Here is a 13,434-nt window from a genome sequence, read left to right on the forward strand (position 1 = left end):
GAGAAGGCAAAGGGCACAAGACAGGAGGATGCTGGCTTTGGTGACTTGGGGAGAGGGAGTAGAGACAGATGGTATAGGTATAGACAGTAAGGGGAGGAGGAGGGGGGCATAGAAGACTCAAGGGAAGACTTGGGAGATGGGGGGGGGCGGAGGTTGGCAGAAGCAGGAGGCTCCAAGGGGCCGCCTCTTCCTGCTCGGATACCCCGGAGCCAACATGACTTGTGGGCCGTCCATGTCCAGGCCGGTCCCGCAGGACATCCTCGTCTCATTTTGGGGATTTGGGATGCTTCCTTTTTCTCGACAGGTCTCACGGGCTTGAAAAACATCGGCAACACTTGTTACATGAATGCGGCTCTGCAGGCTCTTTCTAATTGGTGAGTGACTCTGTGGCCCGAGCGTGGGGCTGCCCCTCAGTCCCTTCCTGCACCCCAGAAGGAAAGGAGCCCCTGTGGCTCAAGGAATCAGGTCTGGGGCCTGAGACAAGTGGCCTGCTTAGAGAGGAGGAGGCCCTGGGTCAGGATGAGGGGTGCTGTCATAGAACTCGGGGTGGGTCTTAGAGATAGCGAACAAGGTCAGGGCCACGAGGGGTCTGGCAGAGACCCGAGCTCGGGCTTCTGGGCGGTTGGGAGCAGCAGCCCCTCGCAGCGTCTGCTAGGAAGGCGTCTCCCTCGCACCTGGGCTGCCTTCTGCCCAGCAGGGTGCCAGACCATTCTGCTTGGATCGGCAATGGGGGTGGGGAGGAATAACCTAGCCCTGTAGAGACTCTGTGGCCCGCCCCCCCCCCCCCCAGCCACGAGAGGCCAGCACTACCTTGTCCGGCCCCCATGAGCCAGAACAGGGGTCAGACCCCCTTCCCCGATTGCCGTTCACTCCAGCACGTCTCCCACCATCGTCCCCTTGCGGCTGCTCTAGGGCAACTGTGATCCTCGGATCCCCCAGCAGCAGCAGCGGCCCAGGCAAATAGCACCCCCCCTCCCCCCCACACACACACTCACTCACACTCACCCTGCCTGTGACAGGCGGGAGTCCTCTCCCCAGCCCCCTTTATCTTCTGTAGTCTGTTGTGTGGCATGAAGATGAATGAGGCAGCCTTGGGGGTCTCTTCTCCCCCAGACCCACCTCTTCCTGTGTGCTTCCTATAGCACACAGTTGTTTGCCCCCCCCCCCATCCCCTCTGACCCTTTGCTCCCACGGTCCCAGGTACAAAGCCGTGAGCAGGTTGCCTGTGGTATCACGGGGGGCACGATTTGAAAAGCCTGCCTTTGGCGTCGTGGCCCCTGGCGGGTCCCTCTGACTTGTATTGTGGCGGGGCTGTTCCGCCCGGTGAGGGCCAGCCTTGCTCCCAGTGCTGGAAACCCAGAGAGAGATGGGGGGCAGCGGCGTGCCAAGCGGTGGTGGGGCCGCCTGCTCGACCGGGGAGGCGGGCAGTGTCCAAGAGGCCAGGGTCTCACTGTTCTTCCGCCCTCTCCCCTTTGTTTTCCTTTAAATCAGTCCGCCTTTGACCCAGTTCTTCCTTGATTGTGGAGGACTGGCCCGCACGGACAAGAAACCGGCCATCTGCAAGAGCTATCTCAAGCTGATGACAGAGCTCTGGCATAAGAGCAGGTACGTCCCAGGCAGCTGGGTCACGGCTGGAGGGGGGCGCTTCTCAGGCTGGGTCTCTAATCCTGGGAGGTCACGTGGACGGTGGCCCACAGTCAGGTAACTCACTGGTCAGTGTGACTCCCTTGTGGTCCGTGTGACCTTGGGCGTGACCCTCGCTGGTGGTCACTGTGACCTTGGGCTGACCCTCGCTGGTGGTCACTGTGACCTTGGGCTGACCCTCACTGGTGGTCACTGTGACCTTGGGCATGTAACCCTTGCTGGTGGTCACTGTGACCTTGGGCGTGACCCTCGCTGGTGGTCACTGTGACCTTGGGCTGACCCTCACTGGTGGTCACTATGACCTTGGGCTGACCCTCATTGGTGGTCACTGTGACCTTGGGCGTGACCCTCGCTGGTGGTCACTGTGACCTTGGGCATGACCCTCGCTGGTGGTCACTGTGACCTTGGGGGTAACCCTCGCTGGTGGTCACTGTGACCTTGGGCGTGACCCTCGCTGGTGGTCACTGTGACCTTGGGCTGACTCTCGCTGGTGGTCACTGTGACCTTGGGCATGTAACCCTTGCTGGTGGTCAGTGTGACCTTGGGCGTTAACCTCGCTGGTGATCACTATGACCTTGGGGGTAACCCTCGCTGGTGGTCAGTGTGACCTTGGGCATGACCCTCGCTGGTGGTCACTGTGACCTTGGGGGTAACCCTCGCTGGTGGTCAGTGTGACCTTGGGCATGACCCTCGCTGGTGGTCACTGTGACCTTGGGGGTAACCCTCGCTGGTGGTCACTGTGACCTTGGGCGTGACCCTCGCTGGTGGTCACTGTGACCTTGGGCTGACCCTCGCTGGTGGTCACTGTGACCTTGGGCATGACCCTCGCTGGTGATCACTATGACCTTGGGGGTAACCCTCGCTGGTGGTCACTGTGACCTTGGGCATGTAACCCTCACTGGTGGTCACTGTGACCTTGGGCATGACCCTCGCTGGTGGTCACTGTGACCTTGGGCGTGACCCTCGCTGGTGGTCACTGTGACCTTGGGGGTAACCCTCGCTGGTGGTCACTGTGACCTTGGGCGTGATCCTCGCTGGTGGTCAGTGTGATTTTAGGTCTGAGGAAAAAGAAGCTTGGGCAGTGAGACCCTGGCCCTTCTTGCCCTGGGCCACAGGAGTCTTTTTCGGGAGAGAGAAAGTTGTCGATCCCCCCGCAACCTCTAATACTGACCACCACTTTGAAGGCGGAAGAAATTTCCCTCCGTTGTCCTAGGGAGAACTCGGGCCCTGGTCTAGATTCCAGGCGGGAGTTGGTGCCTCCCTGGAGGATGTAGAAGGCGCAAATCGCTTTCCTCACCTGGCGGTTTTGCGTTGCTGAGATGGGGCCCACACAGGCCCTCCCTCCCCCGGGACCCATGTCATGTTTTTTTTCTATTCCTTCCCAGGCCTGGATCTGTTGTCCCGACCAATTTATTTCAAGGAATTAAAACTGTGAACCCAACATTTCGAGGTTATTCCCAGCAGGTAAGTGGGCTGCCCTAATGGCATCTGGGGGCGAGATTCGTGGGCTGATCCAGAGACTCCTCTGAGAACGTTATTGTTGGCGGTTCTCCTGGGAAGGCTCCCAGCGGTCAGTCTCTGCATTCGGCCTTTGCTTTTCGAGGTCACTGAGACATTTGGTTCAGTTTACTGAGGTTTGGTCCCGAAGCAGAAACGGCTCGAGGCTTCATGTGGGCGGGCGCTCAGGAAGCAGCTGGAGGTCTTTCCTAAGTCAGTGTTGAAGCTGCGGCAGTAGGAGTTTGGAGGGGTCACGGGACCTCGTGGCTGGGCGGGCGCACACCTGTCAGTTTTTCCATCCCACCCTTGTTCTGTTGTTCCAGGAGCGCTCTCTCCTCCCTTTGGAACAACAGGACAGAGACCCAGGCGATACCTGGACCAAGTTGGGGGAGTGGGGGGAGGGGGAATCTCCCAGATGCCCCAAGAAGCTCTCCTCTGTTTGCAGTGAAGTTCTGGTTTTATTATTGCAGAAGTGGGTGTCTCAGCCAGCATTTATTAAGCACCTACTCTGTGCCAGCTGCCTCCTCAGCAGGGTCAGACTATGGCTATTTCTTATCTTACATCAGTCACTGCTTTCTGGGGCCAGCCTGGGAGTACCCTTTACCCCAAGGCAGGCGGCTGAATTCACCCTAAGGAGCCCCGCTTCCCCTCTGGTCCATCATGAGGAGGGAGAGGGGCTTCCTGGGAGTCTGGGTCTGGCTTAAAGATTATAATAGAAACTGCAGAGCTGGAAGCTCTCGGTGAGCCCCCTCCCACAGACAGGGTTGGGGGAGGGGCACTGTCAACTGCTGTGGTTTTCTATTTTACAGATGAGGAAACTGAGGCAGAAGATTAGAATGATTTAGAGTGGAAAAGCCTGATACTGCGTGTGCTCCACCAGGCTTTCTCTCTCTCTGTCTCTGTCCAGGATGCCCAGGAATTCCTCCGGTGTTTAATGGACCTGCTTCATGAGGAACTCAAAGAGCAGGTCATGGAGACTGAGGATGGGGCCCCTCCCGGGCCAGCTGATGAGGCCATGGAGGACGAGAAAAGCCCCTCGGAGATGGACTTCCAGTCGTGTGAATCGTGTGGGAGCAGCGACAAGGCTGACAACGAGACGGGCCCCCGCAGCCTGATGGAGGACCACATGGAGACCGCCATGTTAATTCAGGAGGATGAGAACAATCCCAGCCCCGGGATAGTGAAGGAGAAAGCTCTGGGTCACAAGGTGAATCCCAAGAGTCCCGAGGAAGACATGGAGAAAGACGTGGACACCTTGTCGGAGATGGTGGACATTCTAAACAGCCAGGAGACTGTCAAAGTCCAAATACACAGCCGGCTCGCAGGTGAGCCTGCAGGGGTCAGGGGAGCAGTTAGGGTCAGGACCGGGGTGCTGCGAGCCTGGCAGGGCACAGGTGGCCCGCCGGGAGAACCCTTCCACGGAGTCACCACCTCGTGTGAATGTGGCAAGAGGGGCGAGGGAGGGAATGGGAACCGGGAGGGGGACCACATTGTGGTTAAGAGATAGCCAAGGTGGCCTCGGGGCCCCAGGAAGCTTTGGCTGTGCCTGCCCCCAAGGGGTCCCGTCCTGGTGCCAACCAAGGCCCTTAGGTGCCGGAGAAAGCTCCGGCCTTGCCCCCGCCTGTGTTCAGCCTCAGGGACTCCTCTGGGAGCAGTGAGGAATAGGGACTGGGCTTTAGTGGGTCGACCCACGGTCTTGGCCAAAGGAAATGGCTGGCGTCCGGAGGTGTGTGTGCCGTGGTGCCCCCTTGGGTGCTGAGCTCCCTGGGCCCAGCGTGAGCGCATGATACAAAGGCCCTCAGGGACCCAACTCACGTCACATTCCCCTTCCCAGTGATCTTGGAGTGATTCCATTATGGAAAGGGAACGGGCTGGGCAGCCATACTGACAGTGGGTGCTCAACCTGGGGGTGGTGATTCTTGGGTGGAGCCCTCCTTCGAGCCTTTTCTGCCTGATTCCTCCCTCCCTTTCTCCACCTCCTCTACTTTTCCTCCTTCTACTTCTCCATCCCTTCACTTTCCTCTCCCTTCCTCCTCCTCTCGCTCCCTCTTTCCACCTTTTGTTCTTTCCCTCCCTCCTGTCCTCCACCTTTTCCTCCTTCCCTCTCCCCTCCATCCCTTTCTTCCTCCTCCTGCTCTCTCCTTCCTCCTTTCTCCTTTGGGCCCCAGCTTGCCTCCCTTATTCCCCGCCCCCCTTCCCACTACCTCTCATGAAGGGGGATGCAGAACACATCCGGCCCGTGGGCCAGCGAGACACTGGCCAGTCCTGCCTCTTTGTGGACAATCTTTCAAAGGTTTGCCCAGGCTTTCAAGGGGAGCCCTTTCCAAGCTGGGTCTTCCCTGGACGAGCCTCTGAAGCCAGACTCCTTGTCACATTTGCTGATTTGCTTCTGACGCAGATGTTTGCTATTTCCAGAACACACGCCCGATATTCATTCCAATGACCATCTGTCATTGAGTGAAGGAGCCCCACGCTTGTCCACCAGCCCTCCCAAGTCAAGCTCCTTGTGGTCAGGAACCACGTCCGGCCACAAAAGAGGTAAATGGCACGTCACGTCGGCCCTGGGGGCACTGAGGACACAGAGTGCCAGGCTTGGAGTCAGGAGACCCGTGGGTCCAAATCTCTGCTGTGCGTCCTCAGGTCATGTAAACTCTGCCTGCCTCAGTGCTCTCATCTGTAAAATGGGGCTGTTGTGAGGATGGGTGGGGAGGCTGCAGGGACCTTAGCAGCCATCAGTCTGGCTCAGGACATTCCAGAAGCTGTGGAACTCGCACCCAGAAGGCTGAATGAAGGGGGGTGTCCAAGGTTATCCTGCTCATTCATAGGGCTGATATTTCTAGAGTGCACCCTACAAACTCTGAGAACCACCCCTTTTACAGATGGGGAAATTGAGGCAGGCAACAGGGAAGGGTCTTGCCAGAGGCCTCGCAGCTAGTGAGTGGGGAAGGTCAGTTGGTCCCTGGGGAGATGGAAGCCCGTGGATCTTGACTCCTTTGGGGGTGGGTCTGCTATCTCCCCCATCTTGGGTGCACCTGCTTTGTGCCCAAGGCTCTTGGCTGGAGGAGGCTGTGTCTGAGGCATTGATGGTTACAGTCGCCGCTCCTCTCTGTGCCCTAGCGCTGCCAGCCTCGTCTCCCAAGAGGAAGAAACAGCAAAAGCGGTACCGGAGCGTCATTTCGGACATCTTTGATGGGACGATCGTGAGCTCCGTGCAGTGTCTGACTTGTGACCGGGTGAGTGCGAGCAGCGCGCTGGGGGGAGGAGGGGACACATCCCCGCAGGGCCAGCTTCCTCTCCCCACAGGAGTTTGGATCTTAGCTCCATGGAGAGCCCCTGCCAGGGCATTTTAGTCAGACGTTGGGGTTTTACTGGAAGTTCCCTTTCTGAGCCGAGACAGACAGTGCTGGACTTCCTCACGATTGAACTTGTTTGGGCTCTTGAACCGAGTCCTTAAAAACCATGCAGCCTAATGGTAACAGTAACCGACATTTGCTGCTGCTGGAAATGGCTCGTTATTACCAGGACCAAAGAGCTTCACTTCTTCGTCCTACCGGCACAACTTGAGACGCTGGCAAGGGAAAGGTTTGTTCGGCACCTGAGTAACGTCAATGGCAGAAGAACTCAGATTGCTAAGAGCGCAAAGGAAAAAGGGACCAAACGGCCACAAGCTGACGAGCTTTCTCCATGGAGAGTAAACAGTGAACATGCTGGGCTTGGAAACCAGAGTGTACCCAGGAGTCACAAATGACTTCGAGGCCGTATGCTTGTTTTTGTAGACAAGGCACCCGAGGCTCCAGGAGGTGGTCCTTTCACACAGTCCCATCGAGATCAGGGGAGAGCCAAAGCGTGGTCCCCCACTCCCCCCATTGTGGCCAGGGACATTTCCTGTTAAGTGACTAGCACTGGGCCTTTTCCTATTGGCCATACTATTGGTCATGAGCAGGAGATGGAAGAGGAACTGGACGCACATACAGAATTGTCCAAGTTTTTCAACTCTTCTTGTCTCTGATTTTTGTAGGAAAACCTTCACCCCAAAAAAAGAAGTACATTGAATTCCCCTATAACCAGAGAGAGTAACATTGAGTGCATTAAAAAACTCAGTCCAACATTTGTGAGACTGAGACAAAACACCTTAAAGCAAAAAGTTAGGCTCTAAGTTACCGTACTTATATAGACTAGAAATCAGAAATCACCTTAGACTAAAAGTGTTGAGGGTCGTTCTTGGAGTTATATTGTACTCAAAGGATCCGCCAACTATGGTGTGTGGGTGCGTGGGCACGGGCATCCAGGGGCACAGCAGCTAAATTGCTAAAATGGATGTTAACCTAATGGCAACAAGGAAGCTTCCATTCTGTTCATTTTTCTTTGGAAAACTGAGTCCTTGTCTCAAAACCAGGTAAGGATAAGCAGAGGAAGAAAAGCCGGAGCCAGTCATAGAAAGATGGGGAAGGGTTAGCGAAAATTGCCCTTGTTTTAGATCCTGGAGGATCGTTTAATATTGGGGAAAAGGACGTATTTTTAGCAGCACATGCTGGGTCAGTTAAAGCCGCCCAAGGCCTCCTGGGCCAGAGCAAGGAGATGGCGCAGCAAGGTTGCTGGGATGAGCCCTGACAATGTGTAGGCGAAGGTTTCTGAGCCCCAGACTCGGGGAGGGGGACAGCCTTTGGGGAAGGAAAGCAGGAATGTAGGCTTTCGGCATTACCGTTGGCCCTATTGGTGAGAGGCTGCTCTGTTTGGGTAGTAGGGTGCGGCTCTTGCACTCAGGTCTGATGCCTCCTTAGCAGGCTAAGGTCCAATTTGGGCCCCCTGCCCGCTCCCCAGACTTGTGTCCCCCTGTGGCTGAGTGACCCGGCCAGGCTTGTCCCATGAGTCAGCGTCAGAGGGGTTGCAGAGCCTCGGCCGGTCACCGGGCCAGGACACGATCCCTTCCGTGCAGGGCTGCTCGGTGCAGGAGAGCCTCTGCTGGCCTTCAGTGAGCTTGCCCTTGGCTCGGAGCTGGGGCTCCCTCCTCAGTGCTCTGCGGCCCAGGGTCAGAACCCTCTGGGACTCGGCTTCCGGTCGAGTGCTGGGCCTTTGGTAGGGATGTGTCCTAAGGGTCCTAAGGGGTCCGGCACTGGGCCCAAGGCCTGGCCCCAAGGAAGCATTGCCACGTGGAAGTCATCAGGGCTCCCTGATGGCCCCCCGAGGCCCCAGGAGAGTGGGTACCTGAGTGCCGCATTTTGCCTCTGCAGGTGTCGGTGACTCTGGAGACCTTCCAGGACCTGTCCCTGCCCATCCCCGGCAAGGAGGACCTGGCCCGGCTGCACTCGGCAAGCCACCCCACCGCCATGGTGAAGGCGGGCTCCTGCGGGGAGGCGTACGCACCCCAGGGCTGGATCGCTCTCCTGGTGGAGTACCTGCGCAGGTAGGTGGCCCCTCCTCAGTGGCAGGCTTGGTCAGGGCCCTTGAAGCTTCTGCTTAACCAGCATCCCCCTTGCTGGCCCTTCTTTTTCTGTCAATGACTTTCCAGGTTTGTTGTCTCCTGTGTCCCTAGCTGGTTTTGGGGTCCAGTAGTGACCTTGCAAGATTGTCTCGCTGCCTTTTTCGCCAGAGACGAGCTCAAAGGTAAGGCGACTCTCTCACCTTTTCACTTAAACCGCCTCGGAGCTTGCGAAGCGTTGGGAAGTCAGCCTGGGGAGCCTTGGTCCGGGGGCAGAGCGGACCTCTCTTGGGCCGCGGACATTCCCGGGCGCCCGTTGGTGGAGGGACGGCGCGGGGCTTCCGCGCTCTCACTGTTTGCTCATCTGGCTTTACTGCTGGTCCCATGAAATCAAAGAAGCCATCGGCCATCACTGTCGCTCCGGCCTCTGATCGAGGGCGTTCTGTGCCTTTCCTGGCAGACGGGGGGTGCTTCTGGTGCTCTGGGGGGTCTGTCGCTGAGAACGTGCAGTGGGCTCTCCTCAGGGAAGCAGCCGGGGGCCTTCTTCAGCCCCTCTTGGCACCAGAACTCTAGCTCTGACTTGGGTCTCTCATCCCTCATTCTCGGCCCCTTTCCTCGACCCCTCCCTTCTGATTGGTGCCCCATTTTCTTGAATCTGCCCTAAACGAGTGACCCCCCCCTTCCCTTGGGGGTTTCTACTTAGTTTCTCTGCCCTTCCCCCCTGTTTCGGGTAGTCTGTCCTCTATCCCCACTTGTGGGGCTGACCCGCAAAGGAGCAGGAGCCCCCCACCAGAACCTCGGAGCTGATCCATCGTGGACTTGCATAATCCGACGGGTTCTGCTGCCCAGCCGAGGCTTGCTCTCCATTGGGCCGGTCTAAGTTCCCCCCGGGCTCCCTGGAACACCAGCTCACAGCCACATCACCCTTGACCCAAGAAGCAGGAGGGGGAGTCCCTGCCCTCTCCCCAACCCTGCGTGCAGACCCAGCGCCCGCCCCCATCACTGCTGTCCCTTCGGGTTGTCGGGTCAGCATGGCCACTGGTTTGTGGCATTTGGTTGATACGGGTCCTGGTCGTCCGACCCGAGGGGCGCCTCCTTCTCTGGTCCTCCAGGCCCCTAGGCGGAAGCGGTCTCTGGCCCGCCCTTAGGCCCGGCCCTCAGACTGAAGCTGGGCGGTTTTGGGTTTGCGGCCGTCCCCCCAGGCTTCCCCTGCCCCATCTCAGGGGCGGCATGGGCTGGGTCAAGAGGGGCTTTGGAGGCGCTCGAGCGACCTGCTGCCGCCTGGGTCACAGAGGGAGTGAATCTGACGTTTTCTGTCTGCAGGTGACAACATGTACAGCTGTGAACGGTGCAAAAAGTAAGTGGGGGAGCGCGAGTCTGCAGGGGTGCCTGGCCCTGGGGAGGTGGGTGGGCTCCGAGTTCCCAGCTTTAGCGGCAAGCAGGTGGGCGCCAAGTCCCCGATTCATGGGCCAGTGGGTGCTGAGTTGCCAGTTCCAGAGGTGGGTGGGTGCGCCAAGCCTCTGGCTGTTGAGGCATTCCCAGGGGAGGACTTTGGACATGGCTTTGGCACGAGCTTGTGGGCACGGGGGTCCGGGGGCCGAAGGCAGGGAGTGGGCCAGGAGGCGCGGGGTGCCATGTGTCTAAAGCGGGGCCCCAGGAGGTCTGACTCATTCCACAACCCCCCCCGACCCCACTGGTAGCTCTCTGTAACTTAGCCGGGGTAGTGTGGTCGGGGGACACCCCGACTCTGGCCCGCCACGGACAGGCTGCCGGGTGGCTCGCCCCTCTCCTGGCCTTTCCTAAGCTGATTTCCCCCTTTCTTTAGGCTGAGAAATGGAGTAAAGTTCTGTAAGGTGCAGAAGTTCCCCGAGGTAGGTGGCGCATTTCGAACCCAGGTCCCTGGGCAGTGAGCAGCCTGTCCCTCTGGGGGTGGGGGAGGGCCTTCTCCCCGCCCAGTAACAGCCGGGCTCTCGCTGCAGATCTTGTGCATCCACCTGAAGAGGTTCAGGCATGAGCTCATGTTCTCCACCAAGATCAGCACCCACGTGTCCTTCCCTCTCGAGGGCCTGGATCTCCAGCCCTTCCTCGCCAAGGACAGCCCGGCCCAGATTGTGACCTACGACCTGCTGTCAGTCATCTGTCACCACGGCACCGCAAGCAGTGAGTACGGTGGCGTCACGGCCACGGGGGGGATGGGCTCCCCAGAGTCTCTGTGGCTGAGGTGTGAGCTGAGGCACGCAAGAGCATCCGTGTGGGCCTGTGTCAGCCCTGTGCTAGCCCCTGCTGCCCTGTGCTAGCCCCTGCTGCCCTGTGTTAGTCCGGGTTGGCCCTGTGCTAGCCCCTGCTGCCCTGTGCTAGCCCCTGCTGCCCTGTGCTAGTCCCTGCTGCCCTGTGCTAGCCCCTGCTGCCCTGTGTTAGTCCCTGCTGCCCTGTGCTAGCCCCTGCTACCCTGTGTTAGTCCGTGTTGGCCCTGTGCTAGCCCCTGCTGCCCTGTGTTAGTCCGGGTTGGCCCTGTGCTAGCCCCTGCTGCCCTGTGCTAGCCCCTGCTGCCCTGTGTTAGTCCGGGTTGGCCCTGTGCTAGCCCCTGCTGCCCTGTGCTAGCCCCTGCTGCCCTGTGCTAGCCCCTGCTGCCCTGTGCTAGCCCCTGCTGCCCTGTGTTAGCCCCTGCTGCCCTGTGCTAGCCCCTGCTGCCCTGTGTTAGCCCCTGCTGCCCTGTGCTAGCCCCTGCTGCCCTGTGCTAGCCCCTGCTGCCCTGTGTTAGTCCGGGTTGGCCCTGTGCTAGCCCCTGCTGCCCTGTGTTAGTCCGGGTTGGCCCTGTGCTAGCCCCTGCTGCCCTGTGCTAGCCCCTGCTGCCCTGTGCTAGCCCCTGCTGCCCTGTGCTAGCCCCTGCTGCCCTGTGTTAGCCCCTGCTGCCCTGTGCTAGCCCCTGCTGCCCTGTGTTAGCCCCTGCTGCCCTGTGCTAGCCCCTGCTGCCCTGTGCTAGCCCCTGCTGCCCTGTGTTAGTCCGGGTTGGCCCTGTGCTAGCCCCTGCTGCCCTGTGTTAGTCCGGGTTGGCCCTGTGCTAGCCCCTGCTGCCCTGTGCTAGCCCCTGCTGCCCTGTGCTAGCCCCTGCTGCCCTGTGCTAGCCCCTGCTGCCCTGTGTTAGCCCCTGCTGCCCTGTGCTAGCCCCTGCTGCCCTGTGTTAGCCCCTGCTGCCCTGTGCTAGCCCCTGCTGCCCTGTGCTAGCCCCTGCTGCCCTGTGTTAGCCCCTGCTGCCCTGTGCTAGCCCCTGCTGCCCTGTGTTAGCCCCTGCTGCCCTGTGCTAGCCCCTGCTGCCCTGTGCTAGCCCCTGCTGCCCTGTGTTAGTCCGGGTTGGCCCGTGCCGTCTTGAGGAACTGCTAGACTCTGCTCCCAGGAGACACGGCCTCGGGGCTTTCGTGCTCCGGCCGCCGTCTCGGGTTTACACAGAGCCATGCCGGGCGCACTCGAGCGCGTTTGTGTGCATCTGGTCGCCCCCAGAAATGTGGCCCGGCGCACGGAGGCGGGGCTTCTGGCTGTGCTCGCCGCTGCCCCCAGAGAAGTCCTCCGAGCTGCGCTGTTTTATTCGCTTGGGGCCGAGGAGACGCTTTCCCCTCCTCGGCCGAGCTTGGGGCCGGCCGTGCGCCTGATTTCCTGGGCCGGAGCCTGGGCCAGGGCACCTGTCCCTCTTGGGCTCCTCTTGGGTGAGAGCTGAGAGCCTCCCACTAGAAGCCCCCAGGGACCCCCGAGATCAGCACCTGGAGCACGCAAGGGGCGTCTTCACAGCCCGAGCACTAGATGGGAGGTCCTGGCTGGGCATGGGTGGGCGCCCCCCCATCTCCCCCTGCCCTTTGGGGGCATTGGCGATCCTCCTCTGCTCCGGGGGGGCTACGCAGGAAGGACCGCGGGGCCAGAAGTGGCTTTTCCCGGGGCTGGGAGACGACTGGGCGAGAGGTTTGCCCCCAGACGTGTGACAGCCGCGTCCCGGGACACGCCCCCACGCCGGCCCCCTCCCCTTTCAGGCGGACACTACATCGCCTACTGCCGCAACAATCTCAATAACCTGTGGTACGAGTTCGATGACCAGAGCGTGACCGAGGTCTCGGAGGTGACCGTGCAGAACGCAGAGGCCTACGTGCTTTTCTACAGGTGAGGGGGCGGCGCCTCGAGAGCGCCGCGGCGGGCGGTCGGGAGAGGGCGCGGGCTTCCGTGGGGAAGCTTGGGCGCCAGCTGTGGCGGGCACCGGCCGCTCGGGCCCCAGGAAGCCTCTTCTGTGCCGGACATACCTGGAGGGCTGCCCCGGGCTGGTCAGGAGAGGGAAACGGCCGGCGCGAGCCCAGCTGGCCGCGCTCACGGGCTGGGCCTGTGGCGGGCGAGCAGCAGGTCGGGGGCTGTAGCAGTCCCCGGCCCCAGCAGAGACCCATCCACGCGGGAGACGCTGCCTAGGAAGGAGGAGCGAGCGTACATTAAACACCTGCTGTGTGCCGGGCCCCGAGCTAAGTGCCTGGCGGCCTCCTGGTCACCCGGGGGAAGGTGCTGGCTCGGCTCCCTTTTACAAGGGTGACAACGAGGCGAGCAGCAGACAAGGGCCTCGTCGGGACTCAGTGTCCAAGGCAGGATTCAAACTCGGGGCTTCCTGGCTTCAGGCTCCGCGGGGCTGCGGAAATGCTTCCTGGGCGTCAAAGACCTGCCTTTTCCTCAGCATCCCTGGGGGGGAGGGGGTGCTCCTCAGGTCCCACAAGGCTCACCTCTCCTTCATCTGGGAACGGCCACAAGAGGTCCAGGGCCCGGCAGTGTCGGGGACAAGAGGGGGGCTGCTGATGCCCGATACAAGTGACCTCCCCCAGGATGGGGAGAGGGGCAAAAGGCTACAGGGT

General features: G+C 60.2%; 1 protein-coding gene across 2 annotated transcripts in view; it reads left to right on the forward strand.

Moving 5' to 3' along the window:
* Nucleotides 1–13,434, forward strand: part of USP33 (ubiquitin specific peptidase 33) — a 43,365-nt gene that overhangs the window by 25,334 nt on the left and 4,597 nt on the right. The window contains exons 7-18 of one of the 2 annotated variants that reach the window (XM_051999374.1): nt 305–374; nt 1,492–1,605; nt 3,030–3,108; nt 4,049–4,466; nt 5,557–5,679; nt 6,259–6,374; nt 8,373–8,545; nt 8,651–8,745; nt 9,884–9,917; nt 10,386–10,431; nt 10,540–10,720; nt 12,580–12,706. In XM_051999374.1, coding sequence (XP_051855334.1) covers nt 305–374; nt 1,492–1,605; nt 3,030–3,108; nt 4,049–4,466; nt 5,557–5,679; nt 6,259–6,374; nt 8,373–8,545; nt 8,651–8,745; nt 9,884–9,917; nt 10,386–10,431; nt 10,540–10,720; nt 12,580–12,706 — 1,576 coding nt within the window. The remainder of the gene's footprint in view (nt 1–304; nt 375–1,491; nt 1,606–3,029; nt 3,109–4,048; nt 4,467–5,556; nt 5,680–6,258; nt 6,375–8,372; nt 8,546–8,650; nt 8,746–9,883; nt 9,918–10,385; nt 10,432–10,539; nt 10,721–12,579; nt 12,707–13,434) is intronic. The other variant, XM_051999375.1, reaches the window with a different exon arrangement.

Source organism: Antechinus flavipes, chromosome 4 (genome assembly GCF_016432865.1).
Source record: "Antechinus flavipes isolate AdamAnt ecotype Samford, QLD, Australia chromosome 4, AdamAnt_v2, whole genome shotgun sequence".
NCBI lineage: Eukaryota > Metazoa > Chordata > Mammalia > Dasyuromorphia > Dasyuridae > Antechinus > Antechinus flavipes.